The 22,769-nt window shown below is 42.0% G+C and overlaps 1 protein-coding gene across 3 annotated transcripts in view; it reads left to right on the top strand.

Annotated features, from left to right (window-relative positions):
• Positions 1–15,976, top strand: part of OPN5 (opsin 5) — a 92,257-nt gene extending 76,281 nt beyond the window's left edge. For all 3 annotated transcript variants that reach the window (XM_073674099.1, XM_073674097.1, XM_073674098.1), the window contains 4 exons: positions 1,804–1,974; positions 6,679–7,013; positions 10,345–10,571; positions 13,619–15,976. In XM_073674099.1, coding sequence (XP_073530200.1) covers positions 1,804–1,974; positions 6,679–7,013; positions 10,345–10,571; positions 13,619–13,694 — 809 coding nt within the window. In that variant the 3' untranslated portion in view covers positions 13,695–15,976. The remainder of the gene's footprint in view (positions 1–1,803; positions 1,975–6,678; positions 7,014–10,344; positions 10,572–13,618) is intronic.
• Positions 15,977–22,769: the final 6,793 nt, after the last annotated feature.

Below are 22,769 nucleotides of genomic sequence, written 5' to 3'. Positions count from 1 at the left end.
GTTAATACGACCACAAACTCTGTCTAGATTTTCTCTATTTGTCAATACAGCAAGCAAGCAATCAAAATGATTTAATGCAACCATAGAAAAATACAGAAGCATCTCCAGGGACTTCATGTTTTCTGCTTTATCTTGGATCTGGAAACTTTTGGAAATAATAAAAAATATTATAATTTTTTTTTATTGCGGTGATAAAGGGAAAAGGTAAGCACTACAACACTGCCATCTAGTTGAGAGGAGAGGAATTACACACTTATATTTACAGTGTTGTTCTTGGCCAATGGAGAATGAATTTCTGGATTAGGGGATTACTGTCGTCAGTCATTAAGAAGCCTTACATCTTAATTGTGATGATTTCTCTCAGCTACAACTTGTCTACAGAGACACATTTCACTTCTCACATTTCGAGCACCGTCTCCATGTTCCCAACCTGCACAAATTTCCCATCCTGCTGATACCCCAATTCTGAGCCTATAGCTGCCCCTACCTTGTTGTGTGGTACCCCAAGTTCTGTACTTTGGAAATATTGGTGTCATTGTAGTGTCCCCTTTACACCCCCTAGACAGTAATAATGACCCAAGTGCGCTTCTCTAAAGGCTTTAATTTCTCGAATTCCCATTTATAATGTAATAACACCCCAGTGCCCCCTTATAAAACAATAATCCCAGAGTGCTCCCTTATAAAGCAATAATCCCCCAGTGCCACCTTCTAAAGCAATAATCCCCCAGTTCCCCTTTATAAAGCAGTAATCCCCCAGTGTCCCTTTATAAAACAATAATGCCCCCCGTGCCCCTTTATAAAACAATAATGTTCCCAGTACCCTCTTATAAAGCAATAATGCCCCCAGTGCCCCCTTATAAAGCAATAATCCCCCAGTGCCCTCTTATAAAGCAATAATCACCCAGTGCCCCCTTATAAAGCAATAATCCCTCCAGTGCCCCCTTATAAAGCAATAATTCTCTCAGAGACCCCTTATAAAGCAATAATCCCTCCAGTTCCCCCTTATAAAGCAATAATCCCTCCAGTGCCCTCTTATAAAGCAATAAGCCCCGCAGTGCCCTCTTATAAAGCAATAATCCCCGCAGTGCCCCCTTATAAAATAATCATGTCCCCAGTGCCCCATTATACAGGAATGAACCTTCTAAAGCTATAATCCCCCAGTGCCCCTTTGTAAAGCAATAATGCCCCCTGTGCCCCGTTATAAAGCAATAATGCCCCCAGTACCCCCTTATAAAGCAATAATTCCCCACTGCCCCTTATAAAGTGATAATCCCCCCAGTGCCCCCTTATAAAACAATAATGCCCCCAGTGCCCCGTTATAAAGCAATGAACCTTCTAAAGCAATAATCCCCCAGTGCTCCTTATAAAGCAATGAATCCCCCCAGTGTCCCTTATAAAGCAATAATCCCCAGAGTGCCCCCTTATAAAGCAATAATTCCCCACTGCCCCTTATAAAGCAATAATCCCCAGAGTACCCCCTTATAAAGCATTAATGCCCCCAGTGCCCCCTTATAAAACAATAATTCCCCCTTATTTATCCTTTGACTAGAGATAGAAATTTTGTCTCCAGTAAGAATTGTTCTTTTTGACTAAAGGCTGATTACAGTGGGTGCTGCTGTCGAGACCCCAGTGATCATTTGTAATCTGTAAGGATCTCTAAGTGTTTAATTTATCTGCAGCTCCCCCACAGGAGATATGAGGAATTACATGGTTCCTATTGAGATCTTTGGGTCGCCAGTGTAATGCACGATTATGTTAGGTACATTTGTAAAATCCACATTGCCGTCTTATTTCCCACTCCAGTGACAGGAAAGCCGTTCTCCATTGTGTCCTTCTTCAGTCACCGCTGGATATTCGGATGGAGCGTCTGCCAGTGGTATGGATGGACCGGTTTCTTCTTTGGATGTGGAAGCCTCATAACCATGACGGTCGTTAGTTTTGACAGATACTTGAAGATCTGCTACCTGAAATATGGTAAATAGACGGTTACCTGAAAATAGGATGTAGCAGTGCTGATTGCCTCAAAAAGAACCTCTCAGCTGTTTCCTGCTGCCCGAACCGTCACTTCACATTTATGTCACATGACCGCTTAATACATATCATATGTACAGATTTTCCTGAACCGGGGTAATAAGGGGGACATCTGAAGATGAGGTAATATGGGGGAACATCTGAGGTCAGAGTAATAAGAGGGGACATTTGAAGCCAGGATAATAAGGGGAGACATCTGAAGCTGGAGTAATAAGGTGGATATCTAAAGCTGGGGTAATAAGGGGGACATCTGAAGCTTGGGTAATAAAGGGGACATCTGAAGTCAGAGTAATAAGGGGGACATCTGAAGCCGGGGGAAAATAAGAGGGGACATCTGATGCTCGAGTAATAAGGGGGACATTTGAAGCCGGGGATATAAGGGAGGCATCTGAAGCCGGTGAGATAAGAGAGGCATCTGAAGCTGGGGAAATAAGGGGGACATCTAAAGCTTGGGTAATAAGGGGTCATCTGAAGCCGGGGAGATAAGGGAGGCATCTGAAACCGGGGAGATAAGGGAGGCATCTGAAGCTGGAGTAATAAGGGGGACATCTAAAGCTGGGGTAATAAGGGAGACATCTGAAGCTGGAGTAATAAGAGGGACATCTGAAGCTGGAGTAATAAGGGGGATGTCTCGCTCAGGGGGATATAGGGGACCCAGTACCCGGGCCTTTTACCTTGTTTAGGATGTCACGACAGTCGGCTCACGGGCCCGTACTCTGGGGTCTCTCTTGAAAAAGGGGTTTTTGGTCGGTAACAGTTTTTGTCTCGTGACGCCACCTGTGGTTTCTGGTAACGGATATCAGCGCTGCTGCAGACCTCCGGGGCAGGTGTTAGGGCAGCTGGGTTGGTGTGGCTCTCCACAGGCAGAGCACAGCCCCAGGGCAGTGTAGGTGCAGATGGTGATGCTGGGCGTTGTAGTGCAGATGAGATGGCGCAGCAGGAGTAACTGACAGAGACAGGAGATTCACTTCAGTACCTTTACTGGTGCAGATGTCAGGTACGGTCCATGGTACTCCGTAGGAAGGGTGCACTTCTGGACTCTCCCCAGTGAGCGGGCATAAGGCCTCCTGGTCGGTTTCTCCCTCTCTCTAAGCTCCTGGCCAGCCTGCAACTGGGCCTAGCTTCTGTGTTTTGTTGTTCTCTCACCTGTCGCTTGGTAGTAGGATCTTTCTCTGGCAACCACTATCCCTGGACGCTGGGGCCTTCGTGGTTCCTAGTCCTGTAAAGGGTTTAGCTTCAGGTCGACCAGGGATCTGTAATCCTCCTGGTATGCCGGTAATCCCTACTGGGTGTAGAGGACTCTGTAGGCGCGGACCCGGTGTCCGGTTTGTATTCTGGGGTGAGCCTGTGAAGCTCCTCTGCCCCCTTAACTCCTTTCTCCTTTCCTCTTTGCCTCCGGCCACACTCGGGGCCATCAGTACACAGCAGCTCACATGCTGCTTCTTCACTGGTCTAAGTGCCAGCACACTGTCTGACTTTCTGACTAACTAACTGCCTGACTCCACCTTCCATATATATATATCCCTAACAGGGCTCCCTCTGGTGGTATGAGGTGGAAGAGTGGAGGTGTTTGTAATGTAGTGAGGGCCTCTTGTGGAGAAGTCCATCCATGCACCCTGTTGGGTCCTGTGGTACCTGTAGTAGCAGGGTGCCACAGGGGACATCTGAGGTCAGAGTAATAAGGGGGAGATCTGAAGCCGGGGGAAATAAGAGGGGACATCTGAAGCTTGAGTAATAAGGGGGACATTTGAAGCCAGGGATATAAGGGAGGCATCTGAAGCCGGTGAGATAAGGGAGGCATCTAAAGCTGGGGTAATAAGGGGGACATCTAAAGCTGGGGTAATAAGAGGGACATCTGAAGCTTGAGTAATAAGGGGGACATTTGAAGCCAGGGATATAAGGGAGGCATCTAAAGCTGGGGTAATAAGGGGGACATCTAAAGCTGGGGTAATAAGAGGGACATCTGAAGCTGGAATAATAAGGGGGACATCTGAAGTCAGACTAATAAGGGGGACATCTGAAGCCGGGGAGATAAGGGAGGCATCTGAAGCTGGAATAATAAGGGATACATCTGAAGCCGGGGAGATAAGGGAGGCATCTGAAGCTGGAATAATAAGGGATACATCTGAAGCCGGGGAGATAAGGGAGGCATCTGAAGCTGGAATAATAAGGGATACATCTGAAGCCGGGGAGATAAGGGAGGCATCTGAAGCTGGAGTAATAAGGGAGACATCTGAAGCCGGGGAGATAAGGGAGGCATCTGAAGCTGGAGTAATAAGGGGGACATCTGAAGCTGGGGTAATAAGGGGGACATCTGAAGCTGGAGTAATAAGAGGGACATCTGAAGCTGGAGTAACAAGGGGGTCATCTGAAGTCAGAGTAATAAGGGGGACATCTGATGCCGAGGAGATAAGGAAGGCATCTGAAGCTGGAGTAATAAGGTGGATATCTAAAGCTGGGGTAATAAGGGGGACATCTGAAGCTGGAATAATGAGGACATCTGAAGCTGGAGTAATAAAGGGGACATCTGAAGCTGGGGAGATAAGGAAGACATATAAAGCTGGGGTAATAAGGGGGACATCTGAAGTTGGAGTAATAAGAGGGACATCTGAAGCTGGAGTAATAAGGGGGACATCTGAAGTCAGAGTAATAAGGGGGACATCTGAAGCTTGAGTAATAAGGGGGACATTTGAAGCCAGGGATATAAGGGAGGCATCTGAAGCCGGTGAGATAAGGGAGGCATCTAAAGCTGGGGTAATAAGAGGGACATCTGAAGCTGGAATAATAAGGGGGACATCTGAAGTCAGACTAATAAGGGGGACATCTGAAGCCGGGGAGATAAGGGAGGCATCTGAAGCTGGAATAATAAGGGATACATCTGAAGCCGGGGAGATAAGGGAGGCATCTGAAGCTGGAATAATAAGGGATACATCTGAAGCCGGGGAGATAAGGGAGGCATCTGAAGCTGGAATAATAAGGGATACATCTGAAGCCGGGGAGATAAGGGAGGCATCTGAAGCTGGAGTAATAAGGGAGATATCTGAAGCCGGGGAGATAAGGGAGGCATCTGAAGCTGGAGTAATAAGGGGGACATCTGAAGCTGGGGTAATAAGGGGGACATCTGAAGCTGGAGTAATAAGAGGGACATCTGAAGCTGGAGTAACAAGGGGGTCATCTGAAGTCAGAGTAATAAGGGGGACATCTGATGCCGAGGATATAAGGAAGGCATCTGAAGCTGGAGTAATAAGGTGGATATCTAAAGCTGGGGTAATAAGGGGGACATCTGAAGCTGGAATAATGAGGACATCTGAAGCTGGAGTAATAAAGGGGACATCTGAAGCTGGGGAGATAAGGAAGACATCTGAAGCTGGGGTAATAAGGGGGACATCTGAAGTTGGAGTAATAAGAGGGACATCTGAAGCTGGAGTAATAAGGGGGACATCTGAAGCCGGGGAGAAAAGAGAGGCATCTGAAGCTGGAGTAATAAGGTGGATATCTAAAGCTGGGGTAATAAGGGGGACATCTGAAGCTGGAATAATAAGGAGGACATCTGAAGCTGGAGTAATAAGGGGGACATCTGAAGTCAGAGTAATAAGGGGGACATCTGAAGCCGAGGAGATAAGGAAGACATCTGAAGCTGGGGTAATAAGGGGGACATCTGAAGTTGGAGTAATAAGGGGGACATCTGAAGTCAGAGTAATAAGGGGGACATCTGAAGCCGGGGAGATAAGGAAGGCATCTGAAGCTGTGGTAATAAGGGGGACATCTGAAGTTGGAGTAATAAGAGGGACATCTGAAGCTGGAGTAATAAGGGGTACATCTGAAGCCGGGGAGAAAAGAGCGGCATCTGAAGCTGGAGTAATAAGGTGGATATCTAAAGCTGGGGTAATAAGGGGGACATCTGAAGCTGAAATGATAAGGAGGACATCTGAATTCGTAGTAATAAGGGGGACATCTGAAGCTCTGATAGTAAGGGTGGACATCTGAAGCCAGGGTAATAAAGAGGGACATATGAAACTGAGGTAATAGGAAGAGGGGACATCTGAAGCCTGGCGAATTAAGAGGGACATATGAAGCTGAGGTAATAGGAAGGGGGGACATCTGAAGCTAGAGTAATAAGGGGAGACATCTGAAGATAGAGTAATAAGGGGGGTACATGTGAAGCCGGGGTAGTATGGACGAACATCTGAAGCTGGGATAATAAGGGGGGAATGATGTCAGGGTAATAAGTGAATGACACTGGAAGCGAGGGCACAAGGAAGGGTGCCATCTGTAAGAGCTCTAGAGGGTGGAAGGACTGAAGCGGAGACATTAGAGGTAGGGGACACATAGCAGAACACTGCAGAGAGAACATACATGTACACATATGAGAGGAGTACTGGTGTGTCTGAACGGTGGGCTGGAATAACGTTGTCACCATTGTGGCTACACTATAATTTTGGGAGGTTTCTGCAGCACCTGGGAGACTTAATTCTTCTGAGGGTCTTGGAGGACTCCCCTTTTGAGATAGTTGCCCAGTATTTGTATTGCATAAGGGTAGTCCTCTGAGGATGAGGCAGCAGATTTACCTTTAGTCCTGAAGGACGGCACATTTGACACCTCTTCATGTTGCTCGGTGACGTGGTATAATAATGTGTTTTTTTGCAGGTACCTGGCTTAAAAGAAGTCACGCTTTCATGAGTGTATTCTTCGCATGGATCTATGCATCATTTTGGGCGACTCTTCCGCTGGTGGGTGTGGGTAACTATGCCCCAGAGCCATTCGGGACGTCATGTACCCTAGACTGGTGGCTGGCACAGGCGTCATTGAGGGGCAAGGTCTTCGTACTTTCTATATTCTTCTTCTGCCTTGTTCTGCCCACCGCCATCATCGTCTTTTCCTACGCAATGATCATTGCCAAGGTCAAGTCGTCTGCCCAGGAGGTGGCACAATATGATACCAGGAACCAGAACAACCACACATTGGAAATGAAGCTGACCAAGGTGATCTACCAGGGCTTTATATGTGTCACAATGTCAATATGATGAGAGGATAATGTATACTGCTCAATAAATTAGGGGAACACGTAACTCACACATTGGATTTCGATAAACAAAAGTTTTTAAATTATTAACATATAAACGGACAATGGAAACTAAAATCATCCACCAAATGAGAGCTGGATTCCAAATTACCCAAAAATCAAAGTAAAAGGAGGACGTCCCATTGACAATGAATGCCACCCCTCCGCTCCATTCAAGATGGAACATTGATGAAACCAGTTCCCAGGTTCCAGAGTCCTGTTTTTGGCATCCCTGGTGGACCCAGCAGTCAGACACCCAACAGTTAGTAAGTTAACGCCTAGGGGATAAAAATATACAGGGAATAACCCTTTAACCCCTTCACACCATGACCATTTTTTCTTCCCCTTCTTCCAAGAGCCATAACTTTTTATTTTTCCATCAATATGGCCGTATGAGGGCTTGTTTTTTCTGGGATGAGTTGTACATTTTTGAATGACACCCTTGATTTTACCATATAGTGCACTGGAAAGCAGGAAAAAAATCCCAAGTGCATTGAAAAAAAAAGTGCAATTCCACAACAGTTTTTTTTTTTTTTTTACCATGTTCCCTATATGGTAAAACTGACCTGGTAATACGATTTTCCAGGTCAGTACAATTATGCAGATACCAAACATGTATAGTTTTTTTATTTAAATGGTGAAAAAAAATGCACAATTTTTTTTTAAAAAAACTTTTCTTGTTTCGCCATATTCTGAGACCAGTAATGTTTTCATTTTTCGGGATCTGGGGCTGGGTGAGGGATTATTCTTTGCGCCCTGAGAAAACGATTTTACGGATACCATTTTGGGGTAGATATGATGATTTGATTGCCTCTTATTGCATTTTATTGCAATGTTGCAGCAGCCAAAAAAAACGTATGTCTGGTTTTGATTTTTTTCTCGTTATGCCATCTACGGATTGGATTAATTTATTTTATATTTTAATAGCTCGGACTTTTACGAATGAAATGATACCAGATATGTGGGGCTTTTTTTGCTTTTTCTTTAATGGAGGAAAAGGGGGGTGATTTGAGTTTTTGTGTTTTTTTTCTTATTCATATTCTTAAAAACTTTTTTTTTCACTCTTTACTTTATTTAATAGTCCTCTTAGGAGGCTTGAAGCTGCGATCATCTGATCGCCTGTGCTATACCTAGCAGTGCTATGTATAGCAGAAATCACGATCTCCAATGAATGCTGGCAACAGACCGGCGTTCACAGGAGTATCATAGTGACATGTACGGATCTTCAGCCGACCCCCGACTGTCATGACAACCCATCGGCACCCCGCAATCATGTAACGTGCGCGTTGATGGGCTGATGGAATTACATGTTCCCCTTCCGGCGCATGCCCATGCCACCCGCGGCTGTTAAAGGCACATGATGGCTGAATAACACTGCCATCATGAGTGGGGAACAGGTTAAAGGCAAGATTTCATTAGAAAATGACCTATTGATTAATTCAGGTTTGTGTGTTTAACCCCTTACTGGCCTGGGGCATATTAGTATGCCCCAGGCCATCACCCTCGGTTCTGTGAGGGCTCCGGCGGTGAACCCGCACTGAACCAGGCACATGTCAGCTGATTCGGGATCCACCCTCGGCTGTTAACCAGTTAAATGCCGCTGTCAGAGATTGCTGGAAGCGTATCACTTATCCCGCCCATCGGTGACCCCGTCAAGTGATCGCGGGTCACTGATGGGTGGGCATAACAACCCTGGGTCTGCAGCAGACCCCAGTGGTTGTGTCATGTAAAGATCGCTATGAGCGCTACCTAGTTCATCACCTCTATGTAGCAGAGGCGATCAGACAGTTGCTGCTTCTAGTCTCCTATGGAGACTATAGAAGCAAGCAAAAAGTAAAAAAAAAAAAATGTTTTTAAAAATATTAAAAAGATTTAAAAAATATAAAAGTTTAAATCACCCCCCTTTTGCCCCATTCAAAATAAAATAATAAAAAATAAACCCACATACACATATTTGATATTTCCGCGTTCAGAATCGCCCGATCTATCAATATAAAAAAAGAATCCGATCGGTAAACGGTGTAACGAGAAAAAAATTCTAAACTCCAGAATTACGTTTTTTTGGTCACTGCAACATTGCAATAAAATGCAATAACGGGCGATCGAAATATCAGATCTACCCCAAAATGGTATCAATGAAAACATCAGTCCGGCGCGCAAAAAATAAGCCCTCACCCAGCCCCAGATCCCAAAAAATTGAGACTCTGCGGGTCTCGGAAAATGGCACAATTTTTTTTTTTTTTTGTAAGCAAACTTTGGATTTTTTTTTTCACCACTTAAATAAAAAAGAACCTATACATGTTTGGTGTCTACAAACTTGTAATGACCTGGAAAATAATAATGGCAGGTCAGTTTTAGCATCCAGTGAACGTGAAAAGAAAACAAAAACAAAAAACAACTGTGGAATTGCATTTTTTTTTGCAATTTCACCGCACTTGGAATTTTTTTCCCTTTTTCCAGTACACGATATGGTAAAACTAGTAATCGCGTTTAAAATTACAACTCGTGCCGCAAAAAATAAGCCCTCACACGGACATATTGCCCAAAAAATAAAAACGCTATGGCTCTGGGAACAAGGGGAGCAAAAAACAAAAATACAAAAACTGAAAATCCCGAGGTCGTAAAGGGGTTAAATGTATTTTTAAAAATGAAAAAAAAAAATATTTCATTTAAAATAAAAAGGTATTAAAAAAATAGAAGTCTTGCTATTCTCACACTGGCCACTAGGGCTTTTTTCAGTGTCTAACTTCCTGTTGTTTCAGGAAATAGCACATGCAGATTAGCAGCAATGAAGAAATTCGAAACCTATATTTTGTATTGAAGCATCTAATGAGCATGTGCAAAAGTTATTGTGAAGGGAGAGCTGTAACATCATCTATTGTAATTGGTCGATCCTGAGTTATCAGCTGTGTATAGATAATTAAAAAAGTAATAAAATAGCATTAAAAAAATAACACAAAGACCTGATTTAAACAAAAGATCATTTTCTGATGATAGTTTCCCACTAATAACCTTTATCTCACGTCTTTGCATCCGTTCTATATTTCCTCAACACTGGAGCTCAAAATTGAAAAGGTGTGGACTGACTTAAATCCACTTTTAATGGTAGCAGTGAGCCTCATTGCCTGCCCATGTTATGTAAATGGTGTGTCTGCTCCAGTTATGCTCCTGTTACATTTCTTCGATGCTTGATGTGCAGCTTTCTTGTAACTTTCAACTGTATCAGCTGTGTTTCCCGTTATCACCACCAGGTGGCAATGTTGATCTGTGCAGGATTCCTTATTGCGTGGATTCCTTACGCCATTGTGTCGATTTGGTCCGCTTTCGGGAAACCGGATTCTGTTCCAATTGAATTTTCAGTGGTACCAACTCTGCTGGCAAAATCAGCCGCTATGTACAACCCAATTATTTATCAAGTCATTGACTGCAAATTCCCGTGCTGTCGGAACAGAAAAAAACTGCAGAAATCCAATTCCAGGTATAGTCTTTTTTTTTTTTTTTCATTTTATTGACAACTTTTATGAAACTGGGGCCGTGAAGACATCTCATTCTGATTGTATTCAGATGTATAATATCAACGAACAGGTTCAAAAAAATTGCCACTAGATATCTGAGGTGTACACGGCCCTTTAAGATAGTGCATGCCACAATCTCATGCTGCCACTAGAGATACCATGCAGTTGGAAGCGAGGAGTTTAAGGATGGCGACACTGGGTGCAGCAGCTGGCATCTTGTCATAGATTCTCTTTGTTAGTTCCAGCATCAATATAGGAAAGGGTTCTTTCCAGTAAGAGCACTGACATTTTGGAATACTCAACTAACACAGCAGGAACTATTCCGCTACTTGGTCGTGGGAATGTAGTCTAAACCTGGGTTCACATTTAGGCTGGGACAACACAAGTTGCTCAGCCAAAAATTGCAAGACGTCGCTGCTACATTGCAGCACAATATTAATGAATGGGGTAACATTGCTTATCGCTGTCACAGTACCCTCGGGGTCACAATACGACTTGACTTGTGTTGTGGTCAAAGTTGCCGTTTAGTCCCAGCCTTACCAGGAGTGAGCCATTTGGCAATTTAGTTTGCTTGGCAGTAAAAATAGTTTTTGTGGGACAAGAGTTAGTTTTTTATTGGTACATCGGTGTCATTTTGGGATCTTCATAGGCAGCTGGCATGAACAAAAAAATCACAATTTTGGAATATTTTTTGTTTTTATCTCTCAGCATTTACTATGCGGTATAGTTGACATTAAGGCCATGTTCCCATGTGTAAAAATGCTGCCTTTTTACCCCACTGTGTTTATTCCGCAGGTGTCCGCACTAAAATTCACACTCTGATTGCTGCCATTTTTTTTAATGTACTTTTGGAGTAGATTTGAAGCATTTTTCTAATACTTTTTTTTATTTTACAACAGAAAAATGTTATGATTTTTCACTTCAAAATAAAATTTTGTCTCATGTTTTTTCAGGCTCCCTAGAGAAGACTATAGGGAAAAAAACGCACCAAAAAAAAATGCACAACGTCTTTAAACATATAGCGGGGATGAGTTTTCATCAAAACGCATCCAGTTAGCTTGAACCATTAAATGCAGCAAATTTTCTGCACAAAAAAAATGCTGCAGAAAAAAACAGCATATCTGCTAGTTTTTAGTATATTTTACTACTTTTGCACAAAATTAAAAAGAAAAATCTGTTATAAGTTTTTAATTTTTCCGTATATAGATATATTTCATGACTTATTTTTTGTAGGACGGGTTGTAGTTACCAAAAACAAAAACAGTAATTTTAAAATTGGCATTTGGCTTAATAGGCTTCAGTACATGGCAGACATGGCCAGGGTTAGGCATCTTTTTGTCAGACTTCCTAGATACCACAGCAGCTACTGACCATTGCATCTAAGGCAATAAAGGGGACTGTAGTAAGCCATTCTTGTCTGTGCGTATTGCCCAATGCATCTAACATACTGTGTGTTGCTAAACTGTTTATGCTATGTGTCTGAATATGTCCTCGTATGTACCGCTCCACATAAGGTTAACCCACTCTGAAATATGCACAGCCATAAAGGAAATGTTATGATGTTTAACATATTGTGGTGATTGACACATGTAGTTTTCGCTTTTTGTTTGACCAGTAAGTTTAGCCTATGCTTGCCATCCTTTGAGCTTCTGGAGAGTATGGTGCAATATTTTTTTGGACAGCCAATCCCCCTTTAACAGACCACACCCCTTCCTGTCCGTTTTAGGTGTGTATGGACATTTGGGCACAGTCGATTGACAACGTGTCCAGGTACTATGGGCTTCCAGCAGTGGAGCCCGATGCTAAGGGCTAAGCTCATGAGGTGGATTCACTAAGCCGTAATTCAGTTTGTGCCACATGGACTGGGGGCTTTGATGCAGTGGAGCAGCACAACCAACCAGTATGTGAAACAGCAAGAACCAGTAGAGCTGAATATGCAGGATGGATCATTGGAGCTGGAAAAGCTAGATTCATGAGAACAAAATGTGCAGATAGAACCTTTTATGCTGAAGTGTGGCTAGCACACAGGAAGAGCAGAGTTGAGAAGGCAATCAGGCACCTTGTTGTAAGAGTGCAGAAAGCTCACATACAAACAGCAGAGTTGAGTAGGCAAACAGGCATATTGTTGCAGGAGAGTTTAGCACCTTGGAACAGTATAGATGAGTAATAAGTGAGGCCCCTGGTTTAAGGATAGTTTAGCACCTTGGAATAGCAGAGATGAGTAGGCAGGCAGGCATCTTGTTGCAAGAGAGTTGAGCACCTTGGAATAGAAAAGATGAGTAGGCAGTCAGGCACCTTGTGGCAGGAGAGTTTAGCACTTTGGATTAGCAGAGATAAACAGGCAGTCAGGCACTTTGTGGCAGGAGAGTTTAGCACCTTGGAATAGCAGAAATCAGCAGGCAGTCTAGCACCTTGTTGTAGGGGAGTTTAGCACTTTGGAATAGCAGAGATGAGCAGGTAGTCAGGCATCTCATGGCAGGAGAGTTGAGCACCTTGGAATTGCAGAGATGAGTAGGCTGGCAGGTACGTTAATGCAGCAGAGTTAAGGGTGCTGACAGCACTTACAGCAGCAGAGCTGAATTGGTAGTAAAGCTCAATGTTGGCTAGCACTCAGGAACAGCGTAAGATAATCGGTCACCAGGCTGTAGTAGAGCCAATAGATTGTTTGCTACTTTTTCTGTTTACAAAGCTCTGTAAGGGTTTGTTTTTTGCAGAACAAGATGTAGTATTTTTTGTTACCATTTTGGGGTATTCTGTTTTTTTAGGAGACAGGAGAATCAAAAACAGTAATTCTGGAACTGTTTTACTTTTTACAGCATTCATTGCACTGGATAAAAAACTTGATCATTTTATAGTATGTTTTTTATTTAAATAAAGTGACTTAAATCGTCTTCGCTCCACAAATCGTCTTCGCTCCACAAATCTTGGCTCAACTACAACTCTGGCTGGAAAGCCACAAAATCTTTTACCTATATTACAGGAGTCAAACATTTTTATGCTTGCTTTCTAGGATCTATACTGTCAGCACATACAGAAGGTCACTTCCATCAACAGATTCAAGTGGAGGAAGGCACAACGAGGATTAAACTGTGTCTGACCAAGTCCGGGAGTTGGCAAGTGGAGGTTGACTTTGGGAGCAACTAGATATGGGGTTACTGACCAACACTGATATATATTTTCCTCGAAATTGTATCCTCAGCCTCAACACTGGACCTGACCTCCATTGTGTGGTGCCTTTTGGGTTTTTCATGACTTCTAAAACCATTGGTTGTCATCAAGTTGGAATCATGATGTCACCTGAAGACCTAAATAACATTACTGAGTCCATCACTGGCTGTGATCAAATATTAGTCCCTTGTATTTTGTAGAACTTTTGTTTTCCAATGTGTCAACGCTTTGTCGATGATCATCATGATTTTTGATGGTGGGCTCACAGTAGACATCATGTACAGTTACGGACGAAAGTGTTGGCACCCTTGAAATTGTTCCAGAAAATCAAGTATTTCTCCCAGAAAATTATTGCAGTTATACATGTTTTGTTATACACATGTTCATCTCCTTTGTGTGTGTTGGAACAGCACAAAAAAAGAAAGAAAAAAGGGCAAATTGGACATAATTTCACACAAAATCTCAAAACCACAAAATTGTTGACACCTTTCTCAAATTAAGGGTAAACAACTTTGTTTCAAGCATGTGATGCTCGTCCAAACTCACCTGCGGCAAGTAACAGGTGTGGGCAATATGAAAATCACACCTGACACCAGATTAAAAAGGGGAGGAAGTTGTCTCAATCTAGTTACATATAGTTACATAGTTTATAAGGCCGAAAAAAGACAAGCGTCCATCCAGTTCAGCCTATTTCTTGTGCACTGCAGCTATTCCGCAGCGTTGATCCAGGGGAAGGCAAAAAAAAACCATGCGGTATAGGCCAATTTACATCATTGAGGAAAAATTCACTTCCCGACACCAATCTGGCAGTCAGATTAAATCCCTGGATTAATTAACTATCACTAAGCATAAGATGTAATTTTATTGTTCTCAAGAAAGGCGTCCAGGCCTCTCTTGAACTCATTAAGTGAGTTGGACATCACCACTTCCTCTCCCAGAGAGTTCCAGAGTCTCACGGCTCTGACCGTAAAGAATCCCCTTCTATGCTGGTGCAGGAACCTCCTTTCCTCCAGACGCATAGTGTGCCCCCTCGGAATTGTGTGTCTGTGTGTGCCACACTAAGCATGGAGAACAGAAAAAGGAAAAGAGAACTGTCTGAGTACTTGAGAACCAAAATTGTTGAAAAATATCAACAATCTCAAGGATACAAGTCTATCTCCAGAATTCTTGATGTTCCTATGTCCACGGGTCACAACATAATCAGTAAGTTTACAACCCATGGCACTGTAGCTAATCTCCCTCAACGTGGATGGCAGAGAAAAATTGATGAAAGGTTGCAACACAGGATAGTCCGGATAGTGGATAAGCAGCCCCAATCAAGTTCCAAAGAAATTCAAGCTATCCTGCAGTCTCAGGGTGCATCAGTGTCAGCGTAAACTATCCGTTGACATTTGAATGAAATGAAACGCTATTGCAGGAAACCCAGGAGGACCCCACTGCTGACAGAGAAACATTATAAAACTAGACTGCAGTTTGCCAAAATGTACCTGAGTAAGCCAAAATCCTTCTGGGAAAGCGTCTTGTGGACAGATGAGACCAAGATACAGCTTTTTGGTAAAGCACATCATTCTACTGTTTACCAAAAATGGAATGAGGCCTTGAAAGAAAATAACACAGTACCTACAGTCAAATATGGTGGAGGTTCAAAGATGTCTTGGGGTTGTTTTGCTCTTGACTGTGTGCAAGACATCATGAAATCTGGAGATTAGCAAAGGATTTTGGGTCACAATGTAGTGCCCAGTGTCAGAAAGCTGGGTTTGCGTCCTAGGTGATCGATTTTCCAGCAGGACAATGGACCCAAACATACTTCAAAGAGCCCCCAGAAATGGATGAAAACAATGCGCTAGAGAGTTCTGAAGTGGCAGCAATGAGTCTGGACCTAAATCCCATTGGACACCTGTGGAGAGATCTTAAAAATGCTGTTGGGAGAAGATGTCTTCAAGTATGAGAGACTTGAAGCACTTTGCAAAAGAAGAGTGGTCCAAAATTCCAGTTGAGAAGTGTAATAAGTTGATGGTTATAGGAAGTGACTGATTGCAGTTATTTGCTCCAAAGAGTGTGCAACCAAATATTAAGTTGAGGGTGCCAACAATTTTGTCCGGCCCATTTTTGGGGTTTTGTGTGAAATGATGTCCAATTTGCCTATTTTTTTTCTCTGTCTGTTTTTTGTGTTGCTCCAATACACACAAAGGAAATAAACATGTGTATAGCAAAACATGTGTAATTGTAATAATTGGGAGAAATACTTAATTTTCTGGAACAATTTCAAGGGTATCAACACTTTCGGCCATGACTGTATAAAGACTATTATAGTGGATTTCTTTCTAAGTAACCAATCAGATTGTCTCTTTCACCTTTCTTGTGCAAGACAGACTATGAAAGCTGAGACAGGATTGGTTGCAAAGGGTCATCCATCCCAATTTTTTTTTAATTAGGTTGAATAAAAAAAAATCTGTATTAAAGAAAAGTTGCACTAAGTTTAGTGAATAGCGAAACGAAGTCACAAATAACGGGTCCCTTATGTATCTTTTATGGAGCATATATTTGTATAATATAAATTATTGGTTGTATTAAAAGTGATTATGCATATATTGAACTATTAGCACGTTAGATGTCAAACGATGCAGTACTAAAAAGCACCAACTATACAATGTATAAAATGGCTTTATATTCAGATCTATTCATAATTTATATTTCAAAACCCTTTGTGGTCAATAAAACATATCATTAAAAGGAGATTTTTGTAAATACATGTTGAATGAAAATACTGTTAGATCTTAAAGGGATCCTCCATCCAATGTGTCTTCCTATTACTGTGTAGGGCGTTGTTGCCAATTACTGTAGCAGCTGGAGGTTGGGAGGAGCCACAGTTCATGAATATAGTGGACTCCTTGCCTCACAGTGGACTCCTTGCTAGGCACATGCTGCGGATATTAACCCCTTCCTGACATAGGATGTAATTTTACATCCTACATGGGCTGGCGAGTGTATGAGTGGGCATAAGTAAAAGTCCGATCTATGAAATGATAAAATGAATTACTGTAAACACCATAAAGAAAAAAATATACACTACCGTTCAAAAGTTTGGGGTCATCCAGACAATTTTGTGTTTTCCATGAAAACTCATACTTTTATTTATCAGATGAGTTGCAAAATGATTAGAAAATATAGTCCAGACATTGACACGGTTAGAAATAATGATTTTTATTAGAAAGAATAATTTTCTCCTTCAAACTTTGCTTTTGTCACAGAATGCTCCTTTGCAGCAATTACAGCATTGCAGACCTTTGGCATTCTAGCTGTTAATTTGCTGAGGTAATCTTTAAAAATCCCCCCCCCATGTTTCCTGAAGCCCCTCCACAAGTTGGATTGGCTTGATGGGCACTTTTTACTTGCCATAAAGTCAAGCTGCTCCTACAACAGCTCAATGGGGTTGAGATCTGGTGACTGCGCTGGCCACTCCATTACAGATAGAATACCAGCTGCCTGCTTCTTCCCTAAATAGTTCATGCATAATTTGGAGGTGTGCTTTGGGTCATTGTCCTGTTGTAGGATGACATTTGGCTCCAATCAAGCACTGTCCACAGGGTATGGCATGGCATTGCAAAATGGAGTGAGAGCCTTCCTTATTCAAAATCCCATTTACCTTGTACAAATCTCCCACTTTACCAGCACCAAAGCTACCCCAGACCATCACATTACCTCCACCATGCTTAACTGATGGCGTCAGGCACTCTTCCAGCATCTTTTCAGTTGTTCTGCTTCTCACAAATATTCTTCTGTGTAATCCTAACACCTCAAACTTTGATTTGTCTGTCCATAAAACTTTTTTCCAATCTTCCTCTGTCCAATGTCTGTGTTCTTTTGCCCATATTAATCTTTTCCTTTTATTAGCCAGTCTCAGATATGGCTTTTTCTTTGCCACTTTGCCTTGAAGGCCAGCATCCCGGAGTCACCTCTTCACTGTACATGTTGACACTAGCGTTTTGTGTGTACTATTTAATGAAGCTGCCAGTTGAGGAGCTGTGAGGTGTCGATTTCTCAAACTAGAGACTCTAATGTACTTGTCTTGTTTCTCAGTTGTGCAGCGGGGCGTACCACTTCTCTTTCTACTCTGGTTAGAGCCTGTTTGTGCTCTCCTCTGAAGGGAGTAGCACACACCGTTGTAGGAAATCTTCAGTTTCTTGGCAATTTCTCGCATGGAATAGCCTTCATTTCTAAGAACAAGAATAGACTGTCGAGTTTCACATGAAAGTTCTCTTTTTCTGGCCATATTCTCAACTAGCTCAAAGGAAGGTCAGTTTTATAGCTTCTCAAATCAGCCAAACCGTTTTCAGCTGGGCTAACATACTTGTGCAAGGGTTTTCTAGGGTTTTCTAAACATCCATTACCCTTCTTACACAGTTAGCAAACACAATGTACTATTAAAAAAATGGAGTGGTGGTTGTTGGAAATGGGCCTCTATACACCTATGTAGATATTGCAATAAAAACAAGACGTTTGCAGCTAGAATAGTCATTTACCACATTAACAATGTATAGAGTGTATTTCTGATTCATTTAATGTTAGCTTCATGGAAAAAAAAAGTGCTTTTCTTTCAAAAATGATAAAATTTCTAAATGACCCTAAACTTTTGAACGGTAGTGTAAATATGCCAGAATTGGCATTTTTCAGTCATCCCTATATGCCTGAATTCTATTTATACAATCATCTCCCATTCCTACAAAAATTGGAATAAAAAGCGATCAAATTGTCGTACGTACTACACAAGGCCCTCCTACAGTCGCATTGATGTAAAACTAAAAAAAGTCTCAAAAAATGGCGGCACCAACCAATTTGTTTTTTTACAAAAGAAAAAGCAAGGAAAAAAACGCTGCATGACCAGATCGCACTTAGCCATGCGTGGGAAACATCGGATGACATCTGAGTGTAGGCCCATTTTCACGGGCCGACACAATGGAGAAGATGGAGACATTTTTTCTCCATCTTCTCCTCATCTGAGAGAATGGGATCACACTATGATCAGAGTGTGATTAACATATCTTTTTCTTTTAGTAGTAGCTATACAAACATCCTGATTTTTTTTATGCCTCGCACACACATCAATATTAATTCTTGGTACCAAGTTCCAGGCTGTGCGGAATTAAAATACTACACCCATACAAGTCTATGGGGCTTGACTGCACAGCATACTCAGGATATTTCTCTGGGATTGATATGGATTCAGGCTGAAAATTAATTCTCTCCAGAGAATGTGTTTTTAGCGGGAAGACCCCTGCAGCATAGTACGGTGTGAAGGCACCATATGGTGGTACAGGGAGTAGCTAAAGCTCTGTAGTGAGCTTCTGCAGCATAGTAGGGCGTGAAGGCACCATATGGCAGCACAGGGAATAACTAAAGCTCTGTAGTGAGTGTCACCATGCAGAACGGTCCCTTGGGTAAAACCATGATATAATACATGGACTATACATGAATAATAGATATTTCCAAACATAAGAATTGAAACAAAGGTAAAAAAGATATTTTAATGAGTGACTCTTCCAAGGACGTGGCCATTAAATGACAAATGAGATTTGACAATCAGTTGAGCATAGTAAGTAATGCCAGTATCATCCTGTATCTGTCCGCCGCTATTATGACCAGTTTATGCACCGGGGTTTCTCTTTGGTGTGTTTCAGCTTATGGTGTGTCTCAATCCTGTGAATGGTGGTGACATTTATCTTCTGTGGAAACAAAAAAGCTTGAACCGGAGTGAAGAACAGCAGCCGATGCGTAGAACTCTATTAAATATATCGTGTATATAGCCTGACGGAAACGTCTCTTCTTCGTCGCCACTCATATTGCATAACTACATATATCCTTAGACTCCAAATATAGGTTCATGCTCTGGTAAAGAATAGTCTTAGTATAAAATTACAAAACCAGGTTCTCCTGCAACGTAACCCCCTGAGAGCACTGACATGTACGTAAGTGCGTTAAGAGATACATGCATAATTACTGTGAGGGGTTAACACTTTTTATAAAAATAGAAAAAACATTTAGATATCGACACGGGAATACAAGATTCACTCAGAGTCCCATTCCAAACATGGCCACCTTTTCCTGTGGTGGTGGTGGTTTACGACCTTCTCAAGTGGTGGTGCACCTTCCTGTGCCATGGTTCGGGTGAACACAGGACTTCCAGATAGATTAGATGCTTAATGGATCAGGATAATCATGCATGACCCTAAAAGCTAAGAACTGCCACCGGTATCCACTGAGTCAATTTCTAGAAGTTGCTGGTTCTTTCTAACGAAGGAAAATCAAGTAGCCACATGACACAAAAGCACCTTCAATCACTGGCAAAAAGTTCCTCCAATGAATATTGCCAGACTATTTGGAGACCGCATATTGCCCAAAAATGCACTGGATGTGCAATTCTGTAGGTGCGTAATCGAAAGCATCAAAATTTGCAATAGGTCCTGTTGAAGGGATAGGCTCTACGTGATGTGCTATAAGCCTAAGCCGATCAGATAATTCTGCTCCTCCTCCCCTCTCGCAGCGTTCATCACACAGCAAGAAACTGCAACAGCAGCCTTCTCTCCTCTCACAGAACGCTGTCTCATAAAGTGAAATTTAGAAATTGCAGCTGCATCTCCCTCTTCCCCCCTCACCACATTCAGTCTCTCAGAGTCAGAGAGAACTAAAAACTGCAGAAGTATTCCACTTATCCCCTTTCACAGCAAGCAGTCTCACAAAGAAAGAACAAGAAGCTGCAGCTTCATCTCCCTCCTCCCCTCTCACAGTGTGCAGTCTACAACAGAGAGGACAAGAAACTGCAGCAGTATCCCACTTCTCCCCTTTCACAGCAAGCAGTCTCACAAAGAAAAAAACAAGAAGCTGCATCTCCCTTTTCCCTTTTCCCTCTCATAGAATGCAGTCTCAAAGAGAGAAGAAAAAGAATTTGCAGTAGTACCCCACTTTTTCTCTTTCACAGGAAGCAGTGTCACAAAGAAATAACAAGGAACTGCTGCTGCATTTCCCTCCAACCCTCTCATGCAGTCTCCATGAGAAAGAACAAGAAACTGCAACTGCATCTCCCTCCTCCCCTCTCACAGTATGCAGTCTCACAGAGAGAGAAAACAAATTTGCAGTAGTGTCAAACTTCTTCCTTTTCACAGCAAGCAGCCTCACAATGAAAGGAAAAGAAACTGCAGCTGCATCTCCCTCCTACCCTCTCATGCAGTCTCAAAGAGAAAGAATAAGAAACTGTAGCAGTATCCCACTATTTCCCGTTCACAGCAAGCGGTCGAACAAAGAAAAAAGAACAGCAGCTGCATCTCCCTCCTGCACTTCCTCAGCAAGTATTTTCACTGTATTTTTCTACATGGTTGAGGAAGTTTAATTTCTAGAGAGCCTACAGGTAGGAAGAGGGGAAATACACTGGAAGGTGAGGGATAGGCCACTTTTCTCTATTAAGATCAGTTAGAAACTTCATAAAATAGTAATGAACTCCCCTCTTCTCACAATATTCAGTCTCACAAAGAGAAAATGAGAATTTGCAGCTGCATCTCCCTCCTCCCCTCTCAGTCTCAGAAATATAGAGCAAGAAACTGCAGCTGCTCAAAGACATCTGAAGCTTTTATCCTAAAGTGAGACATGAGATGTGGGTGGTTAGCCATTTTTTTGAGGGGAAAATTCTAATTTTTTTTCGGGGGCATTACTTTTTATATAGTACATACCAAAGAAGAGAGATTTCCAAGCTTTTCTGTGTATGGACGGCCAAAGACCCAATTCTAATTTTGCCATGGGACCTTTCCCTATACTGTGTATACTTCCATGCCATATTGACCACCAATCCACCTCACTGGGATCCATTTTCCACCAATGTTCCTGTTATTCTGCGGCATGGATAAACATAATATGGCTATGTTAGGCTTTAGGGGGGACACAAGGCCCAAATAAAAGTTCATGAAAATAAAAAAAAAATTCAAACCGTTCCCGATATTGAATATTGCATAGAATTTACTTCCTTCACCGTTTTCTGGACTCTTTTTTTTACTGGTAATTACCCTGATCGTCACATAATGAACTTTTTTTTCTGAATTTCCAACTAACCAGAATTTTTATTTATTCATTTTCAAAAACTAATGGCTAAAAATGAGATAATGTCTGTTTTGTGGAAAGGGAAAGGCTGGTGATCCCTGTAGTGCTGTCTCCGACTGATTATCTGTAAGGGAAAGGCTCAATAATGATTAACAGTCAATAGTTTATTTTTTTTTGCAAAATTTTGAGACTTAAAGAAATTTATTTGTGTTTTCCCTAAATTTTAAGTGGATTGTAATAATTAAGAATGAAATGATAATGACTGGGGATCAAATTCACGTATTAGTAATTACTTGGGTACCTTGCTACCACAACAGCAGGGCAAACTGCTGTTGCACTGAATGTCCCAGTAAGTTGCAGTAAGTTGTGTTGCAGTAAATTCATTGGCGATCCACTGTTTACAATGTCAATTTTAGAGGGGTGCATCAAAAGTAAAATGATTATGAAAGAACAATAACTGCATACTTATTTTTAATATATTGACTAAGCCCAACATAAGGTTTCTTTCTTGCATCTTTGTGTTTTTTTCATCTTCATCTGCCCTTCTATGCACCCAGTTTCACACAGCGTCCTATTCTTTCTGCTAAACTACAGTCATGGCCAAAAGTATTGAGAATGAGACAAATAGTAATTTTTCCAAAGTTTACTGCTTCATTTTTTGTAATGGCAATTTGCATATACTCCTGAATGTCAAAGAGTGGTCAGCTTAACAGCAATTACTGTACTTGCAAAGTCAATATTTGCCCAGAAAAAGAACTTTAACCCCCAAAACACATTTCAACATCATTGCAGTCCTGCCTTAAAAGGAGCAGCTAACATAATTTTAGTGATTAATCCATTAACACAGGTGTGGGTGTTGATGAGGACAGGGCTGGCGATCAATCAGTCATGATTAAGTAAGAATGACA

Source organism: Phyllobates terribilis, unplaced genomic scaffold (assembly GCF_046119375.1).
Source record: "Phyllobates terribilis strain yellow unplaced genomic scaffold, ASM4611937v1 Scaffold_3__8_contigs__length_932513732, whole genome shotgun sequence".
Classification (NCBI taxonomy): domain Eukaryota; kingdom Metazoa; phylum Chordata; class Amphibia; order Anura; family Dendrobatidae; genus Phyllobates; species Phyllobates terribilis.
Note: the sequence above shows the minus strand (reverse complement) of the source record. Positions and strands in the feature narration are given on the sequence as shown.